Here is a 24,843-nt window from a genome sequence, read left to right as displayed (position 1 = left end):
TATTGGTAACAGGGTCGAACCACAGGAAGGCGGTGCAATTTATAGTTGTCTAATTTTAAGTCCAAGGTAACAGATGTGGGGGTTTGATTTGATTTGTTCTATACTAATGGCAATAAAAGAACAGTAAACTAACCTAATTGATGAAAACAGATATTAAAAGGGTGCTAAGATGGTCGGTTCACTGTAGTTTCGGCGGCAGTATACTAGGTACGTCTAAAACAAACGCGTGAAACGGGAAAATAAGAGGTCCTACTCGGTCCACTCTCACAGGTAGCATCTTTTGATCTCGCTACAGGTCCCTAATATCACTAATGCTAACTTTCGTCCTGAAAAGTGACTAAAAAGGCTAAATTAACTTATCTCTCGATCTCATTAATTTAGTCGTCTTAATTAGGTAGGCTATCTCCCTTCCCTATCTTTCGATCTTTTTTGGGTCGGTCAAATCCTAGACATTCAACTAGTCGCGTGCACTCGATTCGTCAAACATGGCAATTAAATTAATTAAAACGAAACTAATACTCACGTGGCCAGTCGATCGACCAGGGAACCCAGTCGATCGACCATGGCGCGATTAGAGCTTCCTAATTCTAATGCCGCCTAACCTACAGTTCCCCTACATCCTAGCACAAGGGGTTTAGCTACTCATACTGGAAATAATAACAACAATAAAATTGACTAATAAAACTACAGAATTCATGATTAAAACGGCTAAATAAACGATTAACATAAGACGATAATTTCGGCTTCGGGAAACTAATCTAGCAATCCTATTCTATGAACGACAATAAAGCAATAAAACTGAAATAAGAGTAGAAGAATACCGAATGGAATTGCAGAATAATGATCCCAAAAACCGAATGCAAAAGTAATTGTATTGAAAACGAAAACAATATTTAGAACCCTAATTACTGATAATAGAACTTGATAAAAACTAGATAAAAGGGCTCCCCTTATGCTGAAAACTAAAGTTACGTTATATAGGATACAACGTAGTTCTTATTTCCTAAAACCTAATTACCACGGGCTTTGAAAATCTCGTTCTATTAATTCACGTCTGAAATAGCGGCTTGGTCGATCGACCATGCAAGGCAGTCGATCGACTGCTCTTCGCTGAACAGTAGCTACTGGAACTCGTGGTCTGGTCGATCGACTAAGGGCAGCGGTCGATCGACTGAAGTAGCTGGTAATCCGTTTCTAATTCTTCAGAAAATTATCTTTCAGGCCTCGAAATGCGCACCAAGCTCGTTCCTTGAGTAAATACTTCACGTCAAACGCAATGCAAGATACTTGGGGATGGATTTGGCTCAATATCTACTCATTTCCGCATAAATCTGCAATATTACATAAAAATACGAAAGTAGACGAAATGGGCAAATAGTAGCTTAAACTACACAAATTAGCTCTGAAATGCGTGTAAAATGGGGTGTAAAACATCATATTTAGGACACGCATCAAACTTCCCCAAACCAAACCCTTGCTTGTCCCCAAGCAAGAACTAGACTCGATCCTAAAACCTAATGGAACGCGTTCAATCTCAGAGCGAAATGCAAACTGTAAAGCCTAAACCAATTTAATGCAGTAACCAACAATTAATTAGCAATGTGAATCATGCAAACGAGTTATGTAGTCGTTAAAAACTGCTGAACCGTCAACTGTAGAGACTTATCAAATTGGACTCTCACGGGTCGCTCAGATCACTCAAAAAAAATACAGGTGAGTATATGTGAAGATAGAAAGAATTCATTTTGTAGTGACACTCACCTAACTACGACCTATAAGAACATGCCTGCAATCTAATATGAAAGTAATCTCTACAACCGTACATATGCATTCCAACCAAACAAATGACCATGACACATGCCGAGGTAAATTTGGATATGTGAGGTAATAGGTAAGAAGAGGCAAAACATTTATGGAAATGTGGAGGTATAGATGATCAAGCTAGTACCTAAACAAAACCATATGACAATATCCAACTTCTTGCTCAAAATCTTCAATCGACACGGTGCTATTAGCAAGCACAGAACTCACAATCTCCGTAATAATTAATCAACTCCCCATATGATACAAATGCAACATGGGAGCAAAAATCGCCATATAATAAAGACTTTGAATTATGCGAATTGAGTTTTTCTTTTTGTTGGCTTACTGCTTGGAATGATTATTGTGCTCAGTTTAACCCTAAAGGGGAATTTGATCATTGCCATTCTCTAGTGACTGCTGGAGCACAAGGAGATGTGAAGAAAAGAGCATTCAAATTTTTTTAATATGTGGTGTAGAGCTCCTAAATTTGCTCAAACTGTTCAAGAGAATTGGGATATCCAAATTGCTAGAACAGCTATGTTTCAGGTTTGTAAGAAATTGAAACTGATGAAACCTGCTATAAAGAAGTTAAACTGCTCTTTATTCTCAGACATTGAAGGAATGTTGATATTGCATATAAAGCCATGATTGAAGCTCAAAACAGTTACAAGGGGATCCTTATAATTGTCAACTGATGGATAAGGAGAAACAAGCACGAGAATCTTACCATTTATTAGCTATATCTAGAAAGGAGTTTCTTAAGTAAAAAGCTAAATGTGCATGGGTAAGAGATGGTGATGCAAATACTGCTATGTTCCATCAATTAATCAGGAAGAGACAACTACATAATAAGGTCCTTCAGATTCAAAATGGAGATGGGGAGGAATGGAAGGATCCTGAAGAGATTCTGAGGGCTTTTGTGGATTAATATCATCAATTGTTAGGTAGTAGTTCAGCAACTGAAGATGTTTTGAAGCATGATGCTGAGTCTGGGAATAGAATTAGTAGTTTTAGTTGGGATGCTATATGTATAATGCCAAGTGAGGAGGAAATTAGGGCTATTATACATGCTATTCCTAATGAGAAAAGCCCAGGGCCAGATGGATATACAAGCAAGTTTTATAAATCGACCTGGAATATCATCAAAAAAGACATTTGTGCTGTTATATAAGATTTTTTTTTATCAATGACAAGCTTCTTCAGCAGGTCAATTCTACTAATCTCATTCTCATTACTAAAGTAGATGAGCCAAAACATGTTAATGAATTTCGCCAATAGCCTGTTGTAATGTGTTGTACAAGATTATCTCAAAGCTCATTTGTGAGAGAATTGCAAATTCCTTGCCTGAAGTTATTAATCCTGCACATAGTGCCTTCATTAAGGGGAGAACTATACTTGGTAATATTCTGATTACTCAAGATCTGGTAAGGCTCTATACTAGGAAGTGTGTGTCCCCTAGGTGTTTGCTAAAAGTGGACCTCATAAAAGCTTATGATTCTATTGAATGAAATAGTGTGAAACAGATGCTTGAGTGCTTAAACTATCCTCCTAAGTTAAGTGACCTTATAATGCAATGTATAAGCTCTCCATCTTTTTCTATTGGCTTAAATGGTCAAACCCATGGCTATTTTAAGGGCAAGAGAGGGCTCAGACAAAGGGACCCAATTTCTCCTTTGTTATTCATTATTTGTATGGAATACTTGTCTAGATTAATAGAGAAAGTGGTTGAGCTCCCGGGATTTTCCTATCATCCACTGTGTAAGAAGATGAAGATGACACACCTAATATTTGCTGATGACTTATTACTCTTCTGTAAAGGTGATCTCAAATCTATTACCATTCTTGTGGAAGCTTTTAAGGTATTCACAGCTACTACTGGTATGAATATAAGCTGTGAAAATTGAGATATCTATATGAATGGGGTGGCAAGTGAACTTGCTGAGTCTATTCTGTTGGAGTAAGTGTCCCCGACAATAATGCGATCACAATTGTCGATCATATTGATCACATATTTAAATCTCATATCAAGAATACGAAAGGGATGATACATAACATATATAGTCAACTGGTCCACACATATCGGTAATGATTGGCTGGCTAGAGTTTGACATTCTTTAATCGTCTTGACGGTGGTGATCAGTTGATCCCTTGAGGTCACACCTAAAGGACGATTCCCTTAATTGAAAAAAAGGTTAATCAATTGTATGTCGATACAGATTAATTAATTCCTTAAAATTGAACAAATTATTATCATAAGAGAGAAAATTACATCTTATTATAATGTGATTAAATAAGATTTTATTTAGTAATTTAAGAAGTTATATTACTAAAATTAATCGGTGTTTGCGAAACACGCGAGATGAGAATGATAAGTTAGTTATAATTACAAGATGTTGTGAATTATACAAACTAGTATTTAAATGACCATTTTATGAGAAAGTAATTTTGAATTACTAGTCAATTTGTTAAATGTGATTTATTTAATTTGTAAATGATATTTAATTTGTTAATTATGCATTTTAAATTAAAACATGACATAAGACATGTCACATGTCACATGACATACAATTGTACAATTGACAAAAAAATAAAATGGACTCCATATTACACATCAAAACCGAAATTGGTGGGCAAATTTTAGAAGTTTTGTCTTATTTATTTGTCTTATTCATTCGTTATTTACAATGACTTGATACGATACGATAGACGAACTACACAATTTGTCTTGTGAAGACAAAAAGGAAACAGAAAAATGGTCCAAAACCACTTAATCCCACCGGTTTTTGGAGAGAAATATAGAGAGATTTTTCTCCATAATTCATTCTCTCATGTTTTATGAAAACCCAACAACCTTCTCTCTCTTGTTCTTCATAAAATCAAGTTTTATGAATCAAATTTGTACAAATCAAACACTAATAATACTAGTAGTAGTATATGAGTATTAAGTCGATTTTAAGGTAAACCACATTATAAATATCTAAGATACATGTTAGTTTGTGGGATTTTGGGATAGTCTTGGGTGCTACTTATTGGAGGCTTCTATTTTGAAGTCATGAATGTTCATCCATTATTGGAAAATTTCAAGAACTAATGAAGGAGATCTTGTTGGTGCCCATAAAACCGAAATCATATAACAATGATTTCTTCTCTTATCTTATTTATGTTTGCATGCATAAGATCTAAAATTTATTTTATGACTAAATAAATTGTTTCATATATGAATATGTAAATTAATGTGATTAATAATTTCTAACATATTCTTGGTGTAACTGGCTTTAAAAGAGGTGAGCTCCCTTTTAAATATCTAGGGGTTTATATATCTCATAAGATGTTGACTAAGATTGATTGCAACATTCTAGTGGATAAGATGCTTGTTAGAATTAGAGGATGGAATAAAAGAAAACTCTCATATTCAAGCAAGTTGGTCCTGGTCAAGGCTGTACTAGCCACTATACACAACTATTGGTCCCAGTTTTTTGTTTTACCTATTGGGGTAATGGATAGGATTCAAGCTCTATGCAAGAATTTTTTTATCGGAAAGGGGTGAATCTTATTCCAAAGCTCCATTGGTAGGATGGAATGTTCGTTGCAAGGGTAAGGATTTAGGAGGGCAAGGTCTAATTGATAGTAGAACTTGGAATCTTGTTGCCATAGGAAAACTAGCATGATGGATTCAATTGAAAAAAAGATTTGCTATGGATTCGATGGGTGGATAGTATATATCTGAAGGGAAGGCCCTGGATGAATTATAGTTCAACTCCTAACAGCTCTTGGGCATGGAGAAATATTTGTGATGTTAAAGACAAGTTTAAAGAAGCATATGAGACTGGAATGCGGCAAAATGACACTGATGCATACACTATTGATAAAGGGTATGACCTGAACAGAAGTGATGATCAGAAAGTAACTTGGAAAGCTATGGTTTGGAATAAGTACAATGTTCCCAAGCATATGTTTATAATGTGGTTGATTCAAAGGGGTAGACTGCTTACTCTAGACAGATTGGAAAAGATGGGTATTTGTGAGTCTGTTATGTGTTTCCTATGTGACCAGTTTCATGAATCTCACCATCATTTATGTGAAGATTGTCCTTACATTAAAGCCTGCTTTAGTATCCTTCATGTATGGCTGAGAATTGAAAATAATGGATTGCAAGCTGGAGAACTTCTGCTCAAAGACAGAAGACAGCCCATGCTGATAAGAATGTTGAAGTGCTCCATTGTAGTGGCTCTCTACTATCAAATTTGGATGGCTCAAAACTAAAAGAGTGGAAATGTATGTCCCTAGGCCTGAACTGCTGCTTCGTAGCATCAAAGTGGATGTCAAGTTGAGATTAAGTATGACTTTTGTAGGTTACATGGAGCATAAGATTTTGGACTGGTGTAGGAACAAAAGCTTGTATTAGATTACATCAGTGATGTAATAGACTAAGGTTTGGAATCTGCAGAATGGTTGTAATGGTGTACTTGATTGATGATTAATATATATACTCACAGTTCCACAAAAAAAAAAATACATATATGAAATTTATCTTGAATTTAAATTGTATACAAAAATATATTTTCACAAATTTTAAAATTTATAATCATGACATTGTTTATGAAGAACTCTTTTATATGAGCATTAAGATTATAATAATATATATTTATTTACTTTAATACTCCCTCTGATACGGTCAATTGTTGTTTATTTCTGTTTTGAGGTATCTCACTTAATTGTTATATATTTCTATTTTGGTAAAGGTTAGACAATTGGACAACTGGATTTGTAATATGGGTAAGTGGACTTGTGAGAAAACTCATTACTTTACCCATATGTTTTTTTTTTTGAGGAACTGTACTCATATGTTTTTCTTCTTTTTCTCATTTCCTTATTTTTTATGTCAAAATAAATAAATAATACATAATTAGGATGCGACGTAGGGAGTGGCAATTAACATAAAATTAGATGTTTTGAAATATTAAAATGACAGATTGAAAAACATAAAAAAAGTATTTCACATGAAGGTACATGTAAGAAAATACTCCATATTTGCGTTGGTCAATGAGATTGAGGTGAGTATTAGATACTCCGTAGGTGGAAATGAACAGAGTTTCTTTTGTTATTTTCACAGAAAAAGAAAATCTAATTAGTTAAAAAAATTTCGTGGCCTTCTTACACCTAAACCTTTATAATATTTTATGTATTGTATTACCTTTAAGTATGAGAAGAATTTTTCAACCAATAGTTGCTTACTGAAGTACATCTACTTTGTTACAAAGGTTAGTTAGATGGATAATAGCGACAAGTGTACGAACAATGGACAATGCCTATGTGCAAGTTTTTGTCAAATCCATGTACTCCGTATGATATTAAAGATGCCATAGATGTTTATGTGTTGGAGTAGTATTGTCAATTTAGAGGTGGTAATTGGGTAAGTTGAATCGGGTTTGGGTCAAGATAAGTCGGGTTGATTTATATTGGGATCCGGTCATATCGGGTAGCCTATCCGATCCTTTTAAGTTGAGTCGGGTTGGGATCTGTCATTTCGGGTCAGATGATGTGTAGGGATGGATTCGGGTCGGATTATTATCGGGTCTAGTTATTTTAATCGCATTAAATTACTTCAATTTTTAACCTATTAGAATTAGTTTTTCGATCATTGTTTGGTTTAGTTATTTCATTATTAAGTCAAACTCAGCACTAAATAACTTTCATTTTGATCAATATTAAGTTTAATAATTGTCGGCTTATAAACTTTATCGGGTCAATACCGGGGTCGGGTTCAGATTGGTGGGGTCGGGTTTGAGCTTGCGTCAATGATTATCTGGTCGTATTAAGTTACTGGTGAAGACGGGCAAGAGTACACAGACAAAAGAATTGTGAAGATTGTGTTATTGAATGAATGAGAACTTGTTACAAGCTACGTTACTTATACACCAAGAAGATATTTACTTACCTAATACTATGCCTACAAATAAGGCTAAAAGATATACAATAAACTAAATATGGTTAGCATATTATCTACACAATATTCTTCAATATTCTTCAATACTCCCCCTCAAGTTGGAGCACTTGGTAAGCTAATGCCCAACTTGGAACGTAAATATTGAAAAGCTTCTCCGCCTAATGCCTTTGTGAAAATATCTGCCAGTTGGTCTTTACTTCGTAGGTAAGCAGTTGAGATGGTCTTATTCAAAATATGATGTCGTACAAAATGACAGTCAACTTCAATGTGCTTTGTACGATCGTGAAAAACGGGATTCTTAGCAATATGAAGGGCCGCCGTGTTATCACAAAATATTTGAATTGGAGTATCATGTATGATGCCAAGTGAACTTAGGAAAGACTTTAACCAAATAACCTCACTTGTCACGGCTCCCATGGCACGGTATTTCGCCTCTGCGCTTGACTTCGCTACCGTAGTTTGCTTTTTAGCTTTCCACGAAATTGGGGAATTTCCCAATGTAACGAAATAGCGATCAAGGACCTCCTCGTCAATGGACACCGTGCATAGTCGAGTCCGAATAGCCACGTAGTAATAAGTCATTATCTCGCCAATAACAATTCCCTTTCCGGACTTCCTTTAAGATACCGAATGGCTCTCAAAAGCGCATCCATATGTTCACGTCTTGGAGCATGTACAAACCGACTTAGAATGTGAACCGCATACACCAAATCCGGCCTAGTAATTGTCAAATAGATGAGTCTACCCACTAATCGTCGATACACCATGGGGTCTCGAAGTAATTCACCTTCGGCCAATGCTAATGAATGGTTCGGCTGCATGGGCAGTTCTGTTGGCTTAGCTCCTTCCAATCCCGCCTCTTTTATAATTTCTAGAGCGTATTTTCTTTGACTAAGAAAGAGACCTTTCGAACTACTTGCAACCTCAATTCCAAGGAAATATTTAAGCCGGCCAAGGTCTTTGATACCGAAACTTTTGTTAAGAAAAACCTTGAGACGCTTACTCGCCTCTTCATTATCACTAACAATTATCATGTCGTCGACGTAAACTAAAACTCCAATGAAAACGCCATCCTTATTGAAAGTGAATAATGAATAATCAGCTAAAGATTGTATGAACCCATACCTCGTCAATGAGTTGGTTAATTTAGCAAACCAATTTCTCGATGCTTGTTTGAGTCCATATAAAGATTTTCTTAACTTGCAAACTTTATTTGATCTGCCATTTTCGAAACCCGGTGGCATCCTCATGTAAACTTCTTCCTCTAAATCTCCGTGAAGGAATGCGTTATTTACATCTAGTTGTGTGATGTCCCATCCTTTCGAAACAGCAACAGCAAGTAAGCAACGCACACTCGTCATCTTCGCAACGGGTGCAAAGGTCTCATGATAATCAATTCCCTCCACTTGTGTGTATCCTTGTGCGACAAGTCTTGCCTTGTATCGTTCAATAGACCCATCCGCCTTATACTTCACTTTGTAAACCCATCTACATCCAATTGGTTTCTTACCCTTTGGAAGTTCAACAATCTGCCATGTGCCATTGCCCTCAAGGGCATCGAATTCTTTACCCATGGCTTCCTGCCACTCTCGAATTTTTGATGCCTCATTATAATTTCTCGGTTCACGGATTGCATCGACTTTTGCCAAATAGCTCCTGTAATTATCAGAAAAATAATTGGTAGTAACATAATTAGCCAAAGGATATCTAGTACCTTTCTTTGTGGATGTCGATTGAGGTGAATGAGCAGCAGCAACAGTGGGGTCTATGATTCGTGTGGACTTGCAGTAGTAATCTTTCTTCCAATACGGATCAAATTTAGCACGCGCACCTCTCCCTTCTGGCTCGTGTGCGTGCACGTAACCAGAATCTGTTAGCAGCGCCTTTGTTGGTCACGTTGGGAGCGATGGCAGTGGTATCATTTCCTGCAATTGGTCCGTCTGATGCATCCTTTTCAGTCCCGTGTTCAGTGTTGGGCGCACTGTTGAGCTCGTGTTCAGTGTCATTCGCAGCAGCAGTAGTGCTCTTGTCATCCCTCATTTCTTCTTTGTAAGTTCCTAACACCATCATCAATTTCATCAACAAACTCATCCACAACGGCTGGCATTTCGGGTAAATGACTTTTCTGAGTGTCGGGTATGTTTTCCTGATTGGCAAAGTGAAAGGTATGCTCATAGAAAATGACATCCCTTGATTCAAAAATTTGATTTTTCTTTATGTCATAAACTCGCCACCCCTTTTTGCTACCGGGATAACCTATGAAAATGCATCTTTTGCCTCTTTCATTAAATTTGTCTTTTGGCTTATCCTTATTATGGGCATAACAAATACTTCCAAAAACCCGAATATTGTCAAAACATGGTTGCTTTCCATACAAAATTTCAAAAGGAGTTAACCCATCGAGGATGCGGGTGGGTGTTCTATTTATTAGATATGCAGCGGTTAAAACACATTCTCCCCAAAATTTAATGGGTAAATTCCCTTGAAAACGAAGAGCTCTAGCTTTTTCTAGGATGTGCCTATGTTTCCGTTCCACCCTACCATTTTGTTGTGGGGTGTCGACTTGGCTAGTTTGAAAAAGCATACCATGTTCGCTATAAAAGGCTTTCATAGTATTTGATAAAAATTCCGTCCCATTATCGCTTTGTACTACCTTAACTTCTTTACCAAATTGGGTCATTGTCATTTTGCAAAAATTAATCAAAAGATCAGTGACTTCTCCCTTGTCACGCATTAACTTGACCCAAACAAACCTACTTCTATCATCAACAATGGTAAGAAAGTACTGTGCTCCCGACAAACTTTTAGCATGATATGGTCCCCAAATGTCACAATGTATAAGAGCGAATAAATCCGTACTTCTCTTATTATTTAATTTGAAAGTAGAACGAGTTTGTTTGGCCCGACAACACGGGTCACAAATATTACTAGAATTCCAAGACAAATTAATACCAACTAAATTTGAGAAAAGAGGTAAGATACTGCTAGATGGGTGTCCAAGACGTTTGTGCCACAAAGTCGAATTCGCGCCATCAACATGAACTTGTGCTGCCACATTTCTTCGTTCACCCTTGAAATAATAGACCCCATCACTGTGCTCACCCCTCCCAATCTTCATCCTCGTAGATTGGTCCTGTATAACACAATGGTCATTATAAAAAGTTACAACACAATTATTTTACGTAATTAATTGTTGTATCGATATTAAATCACATGTTAACGAAGGCACATAAAGGACGTCTTTAAGAATAAAATTGTCACTTAAAATGACTTTCCCATGTTCTTCTGTCACAATTCGTGACCCATCAGGAAGACTCACGGTCGATTTCGCACCACGCCAAATATCATCTAGCAATTCTCGTCTACCTGTCATATGATGCGAACATCCGCTATCGAGTAACCAATGACCATGATTATCGTTATCCATACCTGATTTTGATTGACTACCTTCACTTTTATTGCTTAAAAGTGACCTTAATTGAGCCATCTCATCATGTGTGAATCCCTGCTTTCCATCGTCACTGGTTGTTGTCGCGGCGTTGGCGTGCTGACCCTGTCCACCTCGGCCTCGGCTGCTCTTCCCACGGCCTCTGCCACGGCCATTAATTTTGAGTTTCTCCCAACATTTGTCCTCGGTGTGCCACAATTTGTTGCAATACGTGCAACGGATGACAGTGACTGCATCTTCCTCCTTATTCGGTTCAGAAGTACGAGCAGAATTACCCGTTACTTGTGCGGCCATAGCTGCTTCCATGGTCTCCTCTTTAACTTTAGTCACCATTCGATGACGTTCTTCACGCAAAACCAAGGCGTATACCCTGCTCAAAGAGGCAATTTCATCCTCCATTAATAAATTGGATCGAACATGTCCATAGAGAGTAGTGTCAAGTCCCATCAAAAACTGGTGTACTTTTTCTTCCTCTCGATCTTTAATAATTGCAGCAGCCGCGCCACAAGTGCATTTGGGTATCTTCGTGTAATTTCCGAGTTCATCCCAAATAGCCTTGAGTTGAGTATAATACTCGACTACGGATTGATTTTTCCCTTGTTTGCACTCATTTAAATCGGATTTTAGTTGATGAACCCGTGGTGCATTCCCGGTGGAATATCGATCACGTAATTCTTTCCAAATTTCAGCAATGCGGAAAAAGCTATACTTGGATGAAGTTTCGGATTGATTGAATTTCTCAACCAAGCTTTAATCATAGCGTTGCATTGACGCCAAGCAACGGCCTCCATGGTCTCAACCGCACCTTCCGCCACATCTGGCCTCTTTACGGTTCCCTCGATGAAACTCAATTTATTTTTAGCATCGAGACCGTTACGCACCGCGTCTGCCCATAGTTGATAATTGTCTCCATCGAAATGATTTGCGAAAGAGATAGATTAGGGCTCTCACTCGGGTGTAAATATAGAGGCGAAGAAGGGGGTATGTGCTCTTGTTTTGGAGTATTTTTGTTGTCTGTTCCTCCCGTCATTGTGATAAAGGAAAAGGAATGTGGAAAAAAAATGGATCGAAAAAAAAAATTCTACTCTGATGCCATGAAGACGGGCAAGAGTACACAGACAAAAGAATTGTGAAGATTGTGTTATTGAATGAATGAGAACTTGTTACAAGCTACGTTACTTATACACCAAGAAGATATTTACTTACCTAATACTATGCCTACAAATAAGGCTAAAAGATATACAATAAACTAAATATGGTTAGCATATTATCTACACAATATTCTTCAATATTCTTCAATAACTGGCCATCGTCGGGTCGGGTTAATTTCCGGTTGCAATATTCTTGAGTTTAGTCGTGTCGTATTCGAGTCTGGTCACTTGGATCGGGTAAGACTGGCGGCTCTAATTGTCATACAACCAGCATAAGTAACCTAAGTACAGTAAGTGGACTATACATCTGATGTACGTAGTTTCTGAGCATTAAGATAAAGTTTTTGAGCCTTGTTTTAAAAATTATGAGTTTTATTATAAAGTTTTTGAGTTTATTAATTTAAATATTAAGCTAAAAATAAATTAAAATATAACTCAAAAACATTACATATAAGCTTAGAAAAATTTGAGTTTTGACGTCAAAAACTAACGTGCAACTTATAAACTTTATAAGATTAGAAAAAACACAAAAACCCAATTATATACGGAGTATGATATAATACATCTGATGTATAATTCTTTTTTTAAATTCTTTTTCTCTAAGTAAAACACTAAAGTATACAAGTTGTATATCGGAGATGAATTAGAGCAAAGGAGAATAGATGTTCTATGGAGTAGTAGTATAATCTATGGAACATCTATCTTAAAACTATGAGATTGTTTCGAGACTCTAAAACGATAATCTTGTGGAAGAATCTGTATAAGGAGATCAATGTTAAAATCTTGAATGGTTAATTGGCTTAATTTTTAACTTAAATCGGGTTGCTTATATTTTACGGCTTGAGATCTTTTTTTTTTTTAAATGTGCACTATTTATGTTTAGGCACTTTAGTTTAATCCAATTTGATTAATTAAAAGATCTAAGAATTCATTCCGGATGGTAAAACATCGACGATGTTTTAGTAACTATCGACGACGTTATCATTTCAAAAGACGATAGTACCCTCCCTCTCTCACTAACTCACCCTTTACCTCTTTAATTCAAAAACCCCAAAAATACAACTCATGTTCCACCACCACCCCCTAGCCGCCAGACCATACTACCACCACGCCACCACCAACTCCCGTCCAACAAATAACGTAAACACAACTAAAGAAGTACGTCCTTTGATCAAATTGTGCTCCAAATTGTGCTTTAGTAATTACTTCTTCAACTTGGTAATTCGGTTTGCTTGAGTAATTATGAGATCCAAGTTTTGTGTTTTCTCCAAGAACTCAAGTATTGGAGAAATTACCAAGGTTTTACCTTTTTACTTTTGTTTCATTAATTATGCAAAATTGAGCAAATTTATGATATTGGTTTTTGATAATGTCGAATTGGGGTGGTTTTTGTGTCGATTTGGATGGCTTTAGGTGTGCTGTGGTAGTCGAATTTGGGGAAGGAGGGGATGGTCATGGCTAAACGTTGAACATTAACAATGAACCATTTGTCCAAGCGTTGATATTCAACGTTTCACCATGGCCAATTGTTGAAGTTCAACGTTTGGCCCATGGTGCAAAGTTGATATTCAACATTTGGCCATGGTTAACGTTGAATATCAACATTTGTCCCATGGTTGATTGTTGAACATTAACTTTTCGCCATGGGTTGGATGATTTTGAATGTCCACTAAATTTCGCAATGTTTTGTCTAAATTAGTTATAACATGTCGTAATTCAAGTAATGAATAGAATAAATGATTTGGAAAAAAAATTAATTTCAATTAACGATGCGATTAATTTTTTTAACGTATCGCTGATTCGGCTTCTGCAATGCCAATCGAAATTCTTACTTTTTTTTTATTTTCTTAATTTACTTGGTTTTAGGAGATTTTGAGTGAAAAAGGAGTAGAGAGAGAGTTTGTTTATTGTGTCAAGGATAATATCGTCTTTTGGAATAATATTCCCCCAATTCCTTTCTATCATCGTTTGAGGTTCTGAATTTGGCTTCCTTGAACAAAAAATCATTTAATGATGCCAGTTACCAAAGTACGGATGTTAATAAAAAGGGCTTCAAGTCCTAAATCACATGATCTGATGATTATCACTATCAACCACCGAGAATGAAGGACGGTGCTCTTAACGAACACTACTAATGTGCATATGAAGTTGCAATTATCGACCCAGCTCGAAAGCACGACACACCCAACACAAATTCACGTTAGCAGGTTAAGATTAGGACCGAATTAGGGTTAAATTCTTTTAACACAAACCTAACACAAATGACTCATTTATTTGATTGAATGATTCATAAATGGGATGTGTGGACTCCAAAATTTGTACTAGTATAACTTTTCAAAGCCATAAGACACATCATTCATCACTTTTTGGCTAACACGTTATATAGGAAAGTTGGGTTGATAAATATAACGTGTTATACAGGATAAGTGGGTTGACAAAATACATGCTTAACGATAAATGTGTTCAACACATAGGATAGGGTTAGGGAAAAATAAGTGGACGGGTTAGAGTTGAGCCAATTGACACGTATACGTAAATTGGTTGGGTTTGGATTGGAAGGATAACAACTTATTTAGAGTTGACACAGACACGAACCCATAACACAACCTATTTGCTAGCTCTAGATGAAGTCATGGAGGTGATAAGGAAAAATTAAGTTGAAGTTAAAGCTAAGTATTAATTACAGGATAGTTTAGATAAATGGATATCCTATATAAGTATCATTTCTCATAAATTCTATTAGAAAATGTCTGATTTTGATTAGTAAGTTTTGATTAGTAAATCATAAGTCTCACTTCTTAGTAATCAACTTTAAATTTAACCTCATAGTAAATATCATTTCCATTTTTGTAAGTTACAATTTTACTAACAAAGGCTAAACTAGCTGACATCGATAGATAATTACTAAGATTATGTCCTTTTGGATTGAATGAAGCTAAATTGAACTTAAGTGAATTAAATAGAACTGAACTGAATTGAAATTTGTTGAGCTGAATAGAGTGAGAATAAGTTGAGCTTAATTAAACTGAAATGAGCTGAATTAGGAGGAAGAATAGTTGAAATTAAAAAAAAAAAAAAAAAAAAGGACCTAATTGTTGAAAACACATTCTTGGTAGAAGAATAAACATAGAGAAGATATTACCATTACCATTGGTTGATTTAGCCCCAAACTCTACATTTAATATCCGAGGACACTCAGTTAGCATAAGATAGCAACTCTATGAATAACCCGTGATGTGAAATAGAACTGTCTGATGCAAAACACGTCCATATGCAACACGCAAACAATCCATCATCAACTTGCATAATTAATTCCGCCTCTTGATCATGATCACGATCATTAATTATAAAGTTTTGTAATTGTTATTGTTGGTTGGCATGTCAATTTTGTAACCCCTACTTTGTGACTTTTCCCTTCCTTCTTGCTAAAAATATCCAACTTTTCTTAATGGAGAAATCTATTAATCTTAAGTCTATTAATCCTTTTGCATATATTATGACGATTAGGCGGGCCAGACACTTGATGAACCGTCTTTTTTTAAATCTATATAATAATTGTCCTAGAAACTATTTTAATTGGGACACCACTTATTTTAACGGACATGCTATTTCCAACACAAATTTTTACTAAATCCCGCACAAATTTTCCGCCTTTCCCGACTTTACCCCTCCCATTCAAACACACAACCCTAGAATAATTTAGTATAGAGAGATAGAGACTAGTAGTGCGATGGCGAAAAACGTAGGGTAACTGAAACAACGGTGCGGCCCACAGTACACCGGCGACAACGCAGCCAACAGGACACCGATGACAGAGCGGGCCCAAAGATTCACCAGTGATGACGATGACTTATGGCCAATAACCTCAGGAGACGATTCTCGGCCGCAAACCACCACCGGCTTGACGCGCGGGGACTGGAGAGGGGAGTTAAGTCAACTTGCAAGGGTTGGGGACTGTGGTGGGATCGACGACATGACTGTGACGGTGACAGTTACCAGGGGCGACAAATCGAGCTCGATACCACCGATTCGACGCGCAGGAATTCGGGAGTGGAGTCAGGTAGATGGGCGGGAGTTGGAGAGAGAGGTGCGGTTGACGAATCGGCGGCGTTGGGGATGAGGAAAGGGGAATAAGGCTGGGGGAGGGGTGGTTAGGGTGGTCGGGGGAGGCGGTTGAAGGAAGGCTGGTCAATGGACGAAGCGACCCATGAACAACTCTAATAAGAATATCGTTGAGTTTAAATTAATGAACCACTCTAATCTAACGGGGGTATATACATATTAATCCACAACAGGGAGTATCTTTTTTCCAAGATGACAAGAGATGAAAATTGATCAAAGTAACTCATTTTAGGTTAAGTTCAAATCAAGTTTAATGATCCAAATTTATAAATTTGAATTTTTCTAGACATGATATTGCTTCAAATTAATTTAATCATGGCTTATTATTGTTGAATTTTAAAAAAAAAAAATAGGAAGAAACTAGAAAAAAGGAGGGGGTAATAATAATAATAACTAGTTTTGAAACCCGTGAAGAATCACGGGTCCTATAAAAATTTCCTTTTTTTGTTAATACTACTTCTATAAAACAGATTTTTATTTAGAAACATTACAGACGATAAAATAGGATGGAAATTATGAGATTGAACATAATAACACAGTAATATAAACAATAATAATAATACTAGTTTTAAACCCGTGCAAAAAATGCACGGGTCGTAACTGTAGGCGCTATTATTGGATACAGGAGCATGTAAATGAACGTGATTAAATGTGCAATGCGATGAAAAATGTAAATAGTCCATAATTTGATATTCGACTTAATATAATTGAAATTACTAATTACTACGAAACGGAAAAAGAAATATGCTACAAATGTTATAGTACTAATGAAACTTTACAAATATTCAAAAAATTCTGTGTAAACTACGTTGGTTGTCGTATTAGATGTACGCTTGTTATTGTCGCAAATCAAAAGCTTCAGGCCTTGTTTGCTTGTAACCCTGGATATCGCGACATATAGCTGTCCATGACTGAAGACCGGTCTTGGTAGATAAATGCTCACTTGAGATAAGGACTGGCCTTGACTTTTGTTTATCGTCATTGCAAAACAAACAGCAATGGGAAATTGCCTTCTATTGAAGCGAACTGGAAATTTACTGGAATCTGAAGGCGTAAGTGTAATGCGGGCAATATGCACTTGATCACCTTTATGACTACCAGTTAAAACTGTACATCTAATTACGCGAGCCCCTAAATTTGTCACTATTAATCTGGTGTCATTGCATAAGCCACGTGATTGATCAATATTTCTAAGCAACATAACCATAGCACCTCTTTTCAATCTCAATTCATGGTTAGGGAGCCCAGGACATTTAATACTGTTCAAAAATTCTGTGGAGAAAAGGTCACGCTCACCTATAGTTGCATCATCTTTACTGACCTCATCAAAGCTTAAGTAAAGTCTCTCTGGCCCATCAATAAGTGATAACACATAATCATTTACATCTTCAACTATTTCATGAGTCGGTGCGAGTATTGCCCTTTCCTGAAGATAATCAGGGTCCCATAACCGATTTTGAAGAGCAGGATAAGTGATACCTACTATTGAGGCAATTGGATTTGTCACGTGTTGAATAAGTACATCGTCGGGGAACTCTATGTCAACTTCACCATCATTTGGACCCCCGGCCAACCCATCAGCAATTTCCAGAATCCACTCCGAGAATTTCCTTATCTCATCTACATTAGTTTCTGCACTTCCGACTTCTAAGCGCATATTTCTAGTCAATTTAAGCACCTGAAATTTATGACACGTCTTTAAAAATAAAAAGAAGGTAAAATGTTAATGAATATAGTTTTAATACCCATTTGTTATAAAGTTTTGAACATACCTTACATGAACTCCACAAATATGACGAACAAAGAGACGCATGCACAATGTCAGCTCTGCTACCTTTTTGAACAACTGGCAGTGTTTGCCGAAAATCGCCACCAAAAACTACCACTTTACCGCCAAATGGTAGTGTTGCATTACGCGCATCTACAACACGCATCACGTCTTTTAAACTTTTATAAACGGCCTCGAAGCTATGTTTATGAGTCATCGGTGCTTCATCCCATATAATGAGCTTCGCTCTGATCAACAGTTCTGCTAAATCACTACCAGGTTTAATTCTGGGGCAAGTGGAGTTCTCGGTCACGTTTAACGGAATGCTAAGTCTCGAGTGCGCTGTTCTACCACCAGGTATCAACGTTGCTGCAATTCCGCTAGATGCAACGGGCAAAACAATTTCATCTTGACTTCTCAAGGTAGCACACAAAGTTCGCCATATGAATGTTTTACCAGTCCCCCCATAGCCATACACAAAGAACATCCCTCCTTGATTAGATGCAACAGCTTCCATAATTTGATTATAGACCGACCTCTGTTCATCAGTCATTGAAGAGAGTTGAGAAGCGTGTTCTGCCTGCAACGATTCTCTGTCATAAGACAACTCATCCATGACCAGCGTGTTCCCGTGATGTGACGTTGTCTATGTATCCGGTAGGGGCATTCCTTCAAATCTTGCTAAGCTACTCCCATTTAATTGGAGTGATTCTTCGATGTCGATCAAAGCATAATTTTTCAATTCCTCCTCGGTTAGTTCTAAACCTGTAATGATTTTTGTAGTGTCATCATAACCTATTATTAAGTATTATGTTATATTTTTACAAAGATGCTTGGGATGTGATTGGGGATGAGGTTTGTGCTGCCATTATTAATTTCTTTGATTCTGGTCAGCTGCTTTCTCAAGTTAATGCTACTGTCATCACTTTGATTCCTAAAAATGATAGGCCAACTAGTGTAGTGCATTAATGGCCTATCTCTTGCTGTAATGTACTTTATAAAGTCATTTCCAAAATTTTGTGTGCTAGGTTGGCTTTGGTATTGCCTGATATTATAAGCAAGAATCAAGGGGCTTTTTGTGGGGAAATGTGTCCTCAACAATAGTGCGATAACATGATTTAAAATATCATTATTAAATCTCATTTCAAGAATACGGAAGGGATGATACATAATATATATAGTCAACTGGTCCACACATATCGGTAATGATTGGCTGGCTAGAGTTTGACATTACTGTCGTGCGACGGTGGTGATCAGTTGATCCCTTGAGGTCACACCTAAAGGACGATTCCCTTAATTGAAAAGGTTAATTAGTTGTATACCGATACAGATTAATTAATTCCTTAAAATTGAACAATTCAATTGTAAGAGAGAATATTGATATCTTATTGTAATGGGATTAAATAAGATTTATTTTAGTAATAAAATGCTTTGTTACTAAAATTATTTATTGTTTGAGAAACAATAAAGATTAGAATGAATGGTTAATTATAATTACAAGAAGTTGTGAATTATAATTATATGACCCATTTTATTTATGTGATCAAGTATCACTAGTCAATTTGTTGCATGTAATTTAATTAATTCATGAAATGATATTTATGTGATAAATATGCATTAAATTAATTAATAACATGTATCATATAACATGTGACATATTGTGTGACAAGTGACAAATTGACAAAATAAAATGGTACTCCATTTTATATATGGACCGAAATATTGTAGGTAGTGGAGGATGATGGGTGTATTATTTTAATGCCTAAAATTATTATAATCATACCTATTATTACATAGCCTTACACCTACAATATTGATAAGACAAAAAGGAAAAGCAAGATGCTCTCCCTTGGCCTCTAGCTAGCCGGCTCTACTACTCCATTTAGAGGAGTTTTAGTTCTTTTATCTTATTATTCTTACACTACCATTCAATCCACATGCAAATGTTCATGTATATTCTCTCTTCTCTCTCTTTAAATCTTCATCAAAAGGGATGAATTTTTGATTCAAATTTGTTCAAAAGATTACTAAAATTATCAATGTTGTATATGAGTATTAGTAATCAATTTTAAGGTAAACCACAATATAAATATCTAGTACATATTAGTTTGTGGGTTTAAGGGATAGTCTTGGGTGCTACAGTATTGGAGGGCTTCTATTTTGAGGTCATGTATGTTCATCCAATATTGGAAAGCTCAAGAACTAACAAGAAGGAGATCTTGTTGGTGCCCAAATAGCCGAAATTCATATGGTGAGAAAATGTTTTCTTATCTTCTTTTATTTTAGTTTGCATGCATAAGATCTAGAATTTATTTTATGACTAAATAAATTTGAAACATATAAGAATATGTTAAATATAGAGATATACTTTTCCTTCAATCGGTATCATGAGCACAAGGTTGTTTGCATGCAAATCGGTTATTGTTTTTCCGAGTTATATGATTAACAAACAAAACATATAAATTTGTGTTATTATGATATATCACGAAAATAATTTATGCATGTTAAAGTTTCTGATCCTAAAATGTATTTAGGATATTTTGGTTAATTTATGGATTTTGTTGTTCATTTTATATAATATTGGCATTAAAATGTGATTTTTATGATAAAAATGTCATTTTTGGACGAAAATTAGCTAAACTTCGAATTTTCTAGTGGTTTTTGGATATGTTTTCACATATATTTTTTTTAGTTGATCTGGAAATTTTCATAATTTTATGAGTTATTATGCTCGAAATATGGATTTTTCATTTTAAAAATCGAATTTAGATGAAAAATAGGTTAATATGAGAAATATTTCGAATCTGGTCATAGAAATTTAGTATGTTGTCACATGCAATTTTACAAGATGTGTGTAACATAATAGGCTATAATGAAGTCTTCATGCATGATTTATGGAGTTTTGATTAAAAATAGCATAAATAGTGACTTAATTAGTGAATAATTGCTAAAACATACTTCATGACTAAGGAAAAACTTCACATGTTGCATTTTATTATAGTTTTCAGATCTAAATTTGAAAAGTTGATGTATATAATTTTTCTCATGTTTTTATGATTTTTATTGATAATCCGATAAACCGCAACATTGTTTTTCCCGATAACTTTCGAAATTTTTAACCTAAGTTTTTGAACATTATGAGTGTCATGGTAATTTTCCAGAATGTTCATGAGTTTAAATTTCAAATTTCAAATTTATTTGAAATTTTGTGATTTATTTGAAGTTTATAGCTTTTTATTGTTATTTTAAGTCCTTTTATGAACAATAATAAGAAATATGAGTTAATTATGGTCAAATGGTTAGTGGAGACTAATTTTTGAGTCCTAAGAGGTTAGGGTAATTAACCTATGCATAAATATGAATTTATATAATTTTGGTGATTATAAAACGTTGAATCACGCAAATCCGTAAAAACCGTGTAATATACGATATTGGCTCCTTAAAGGCGATTTAGCATAAAATTGGGCATGTTCATACATATTTTAATGCTGCATTTTATTTATGATTGTCATAATTTTATTTTATGTAATTTTTGAATTATGTAATTTTTACTTAGTATGGCCTTAGTTTTTAATTGGTGTTGCCCGAAATGTATGGGAATATCAATTCGGTTGTAATTTTATTGTGATCTCGTATCACCGTCTTGTAATTTAATAGATTTATTTTCTTATAGTTACAAATGTATAATAGGAAATTATGTAATTTATTATGTAATTTTATTCATTTCGGAGTTCCCAAAGACGGATTTCTTCAAGATGGCGATACATAAAGACGGTGTTACCTCGAGATGCGTGCCACAACCGAAGTTCAAGGGACCAATGGAGTTGGTTTCCGAATATGTAATAGTTAATTAGATTTTCTATTTTAGGAAGGCCATACTAGGATTTAATTTATGCTTTGCATTTTATTTATATGTCGCATGCATCGCTAAATCGCCATAACTAAAACATGCATTATCATTTTAATCGAGTATATCGACCGTGTCAATTACAATTATCGTAGTTCACCGCTTTAGTTCACTTAAAACATGATAGATAATAAATTGACATGACCTCTCGCTAAAAATAAACAATTGAGACTTAGCCTTACCAAAGAGTAGAAACCATGAAAACCTATTTCGTGAGGGAGTGCGCTCGGCCACACCGGGGTACAAACCTTGTTACGTAGGGGAAGTGGGTGATAAATGTCTATCCACCGAATTCATGTTGATAAGGGATGTATCGGCCACACCGTGCCCAAGTTGATGTGGATTTGGATCATGGACACATTTATTCGAAATTTGGGTTGAACTCAACAAAAGTTTTTGATAAGGGATGTATCGGCCACACCGTGCCCTTGTCGGATGTGTTTTGGGCTAAAGATAAATGTTAATGTAATTTTATCGACCAAGAATTCTAAAAGTAGAATCGATTAAAGAGTTAATCCATCGAGTTATATTGATAAGGGATGTATCGGCCACACCGTGCCCAAGTTAATATGAATTTGGATCTTGGAATCATTTACATAGTTGGGTAGAGGTCACTATATAAATGCTATACTTATTTACAAGTATTATTAAAACGATAAATGTTAAGTTTTCCACTATTCCGTTATTATATTGTTCTATTTCTTTACCACAATTCATATACGATATCATTTCGATTTTTCAAAACCTCCATTAAAACATCGTAACTAAAGACAAATATGAATTTGCTTATAAAACCTCAAATGAACCATTGCTAAGGATCTCTTTTAAAGAGTATAGATAAAGGTTATTCATTATCAAACAGGTTTTTGATTCTTGACTAACACATCTACTTACAATGGATTGTTATTCATATACTTAATTGAATTAAGTACCTTGAAGCGATAAATTGTTTTGGTAACTAGATTTGTTGGAAATCAAAATTGACCAAAATAACGCAACCACTTCAATGAAAGTTTTAAGACTAAAACAAACAAATGAAGAGTAATATTCATGAATTAAATTTTGCTTCTCAAAGCAAAGACTCATTGAAATAAGTGGGAGCATTCTCTTAAACCGTTAAGATGAGGACGAGGTTCAAGAAGTAAAGATTATAATGGAATTGATACAAGGTAATGTTAAAGGTAAAGTTGTTGAGAATGACGATACTAAACCTATCAATCCCGACCGATAAGTTTCCATTGTCTTAAATGTTGGACACGAGAAAGGAAACTACCCCAAATTATTGAATAATCAACAAGTTAGTTGTGGGACATCTAATTGAACCTTCTTCTTTAAATGTTTATTTGATTAAATATAAAATTTTGCTAGTACTACTTCATCAATATTAGAAACCAGTGGAGGCTTTCATCATTATGTTTGATACATAGGATGATTAGAATATGACGACTAGCAACATCGAACTCGAGAGATAGAGTCATTGTGTACTAAATCTAGTTTTCGGGTTTGGAGTTGTACTTAATTGTGACTATTAAGTACTTAAACTCTAAATTAGAATACAAACTTGTTAAGATACAAAAGAGGTTTCACTTTTGTGACCCTATACACCACGATTTGATGTATGGCTAGCCCATTATCAAGGTGATAATATTCTAAACCAAACTAGAATGATATATCATGAAGATGATGCAAGACTCAAATTGGTAACCCAAGATTAAACCTTAAATTCTGGAATGATTAACGCAAAGAGTTATCGAATACTCTTGAAACCATTAGATCTTATGGTATATGCGTATCTTGTATTCAAAGCAAGATGTCTCGTGCCTTTTGATTGAAAAGGAGATCGAGGTTGTAAATCATTGATCCAAAATAGGTTGATCAATTTCTTTTACCAACGATTTAAGTTGACGCTAATATGTTCACTTAATAAGGTAAATAGAGAAATCTTTGAAGAAGTTCAAAGTGTTCAAAGAAGCACGATTTAGTCGTGATGGGATTATCAAAGTGAAGACTTTGATATAAGCCAAAGGAAATGTGATATAGTATCACAAGATAATCTCTCTTAGCACGCATTATGGAATAATGTGTGGTTGGATAAGAAATCAAACGCTATTCGATATGGTTTGGACTTCAATCAAGTTACTTTGAGTTACTTGATCCTTTTGGGGATTTTATCATTTTGTCTAGATTATCTTTCCACTAAATCTAAAACGATTCATATGAGATATGAAATGGTAGGATACCATGTTTGTAAGTTTTCACAAGAAACATATGCTCATTTTTCCCTTTTCAATTATCACGAGTACGACGGGTTTGAGGCTCGTGAAACTGTCTTTCTAAAAATACAAGTTTATTTCTAGAAGACAGAGTGGGAGAAATTATTCAAGAGCCACAAAGAATGCCACAGAGAATGTTATGTCGCAAGAAACTGGTCTTTCTTGGCTACATGAGACGTTTTGTGTAAGACATTGTTTCTTCAAAACCTAGGAGGTTAAATTCGTCACTTGTTAAAAATGATGAATTCATGCTACTTTTAAGAAAGTAAAAAGCTTATAACTTACAAAGAAATCGTTTGATTCAAAGTTGATTACTTCTAGAAAGTAATGAACATATGACTTACATAAAAGTGTTTAAGTCACAACTCAATACAAGGCTTAGAGCCATGAAAATCCGAAATAAAAAGGCTTGATTAGTGACAAA

The 24,843-nt window shown here is 35.4% G+C and overlaps 2 protein-coding genes and 1 long non-coding RNA gene across 3 annotated transcripts; all 3 read right to left on the bottom strand.

Annotated features, from left to right (window-relative positions):
- Window positions 1-855: 855 nt before the first annotated feature.
- Window positions 856-6,386, bottom strand: LOC141642850 (uncharacterized). The gene is made up of 2 exons (XR_012543475.1): window positions 1,949-6,386; window positions 856-1,331 (listed from the first exon to the last, which is right to left on the bottom strand). It is a non-coding gene; the product is annotated as an uncharacterized LOC141642850 (long non-coding RNA).
- Window positions 6,387-10,647: 4,261 nt separating this feature from the next.
- On the bottom strand, window positions 10,648-11,872 carry LOC141629933 (uncharacterized). Its single transcript, XM_074442847.1, has 2 exons — window positions 11,180-11,872; window positions 10,648-10,883 (listed from the first exon to the last, which is right to left on the bottom strand). The coding sequence occupies exons 1-2, from the start codon at window positions 11,643-11,645 to the stop codon at window positions 10,849-10,851; spliced, it is 501 nt and encodes a 166-aa protein (XP_074298948.1). The 5' UTR covers window positions 11,646-11,872; the 3' UTR covers window positions 10,648-10,848.
- A 5,374-nt stretch (window positions 11,873-17,246) lies between these two features.
- Window positions 17,247-18,855, bottom strand: LOC141641095 (uncharacterized). Its single transcript, XM_074449772.1, has 2 exons — window positions 18,244-18,855; window positions 17,247-18,149 (listed from the first exon to the last, which is right to left on the bottom strand). The coding sequence occupies exons 1-2, from the start codon at window positions 18,853-18,855 to the stop codon at window positions 17,247-17,249; spliced, it is 1,515 nt and encodes a 504-aa protein (XP_074305873.1).
- Window positions 18,856-24,843: the final 5,988 nt, after the last annotated feature.

Source organism: Silene latifolia, chromosome 2, assembly GCF_048544455.1.
Source record: "Silene latifolia isolate original U9 population chromosome 2, ASM4854445v1, whole genome shotgun sequence".
NCBI lineage: Eukaryota > Viridiplantae > Streptophyta > Magnoliopsida > Caryophyllales > Caryophyllaceae > Silene > Silene latifolia.
This window is presented reverse-complemented; position numbering and strand designations above follow the sequence as displayed.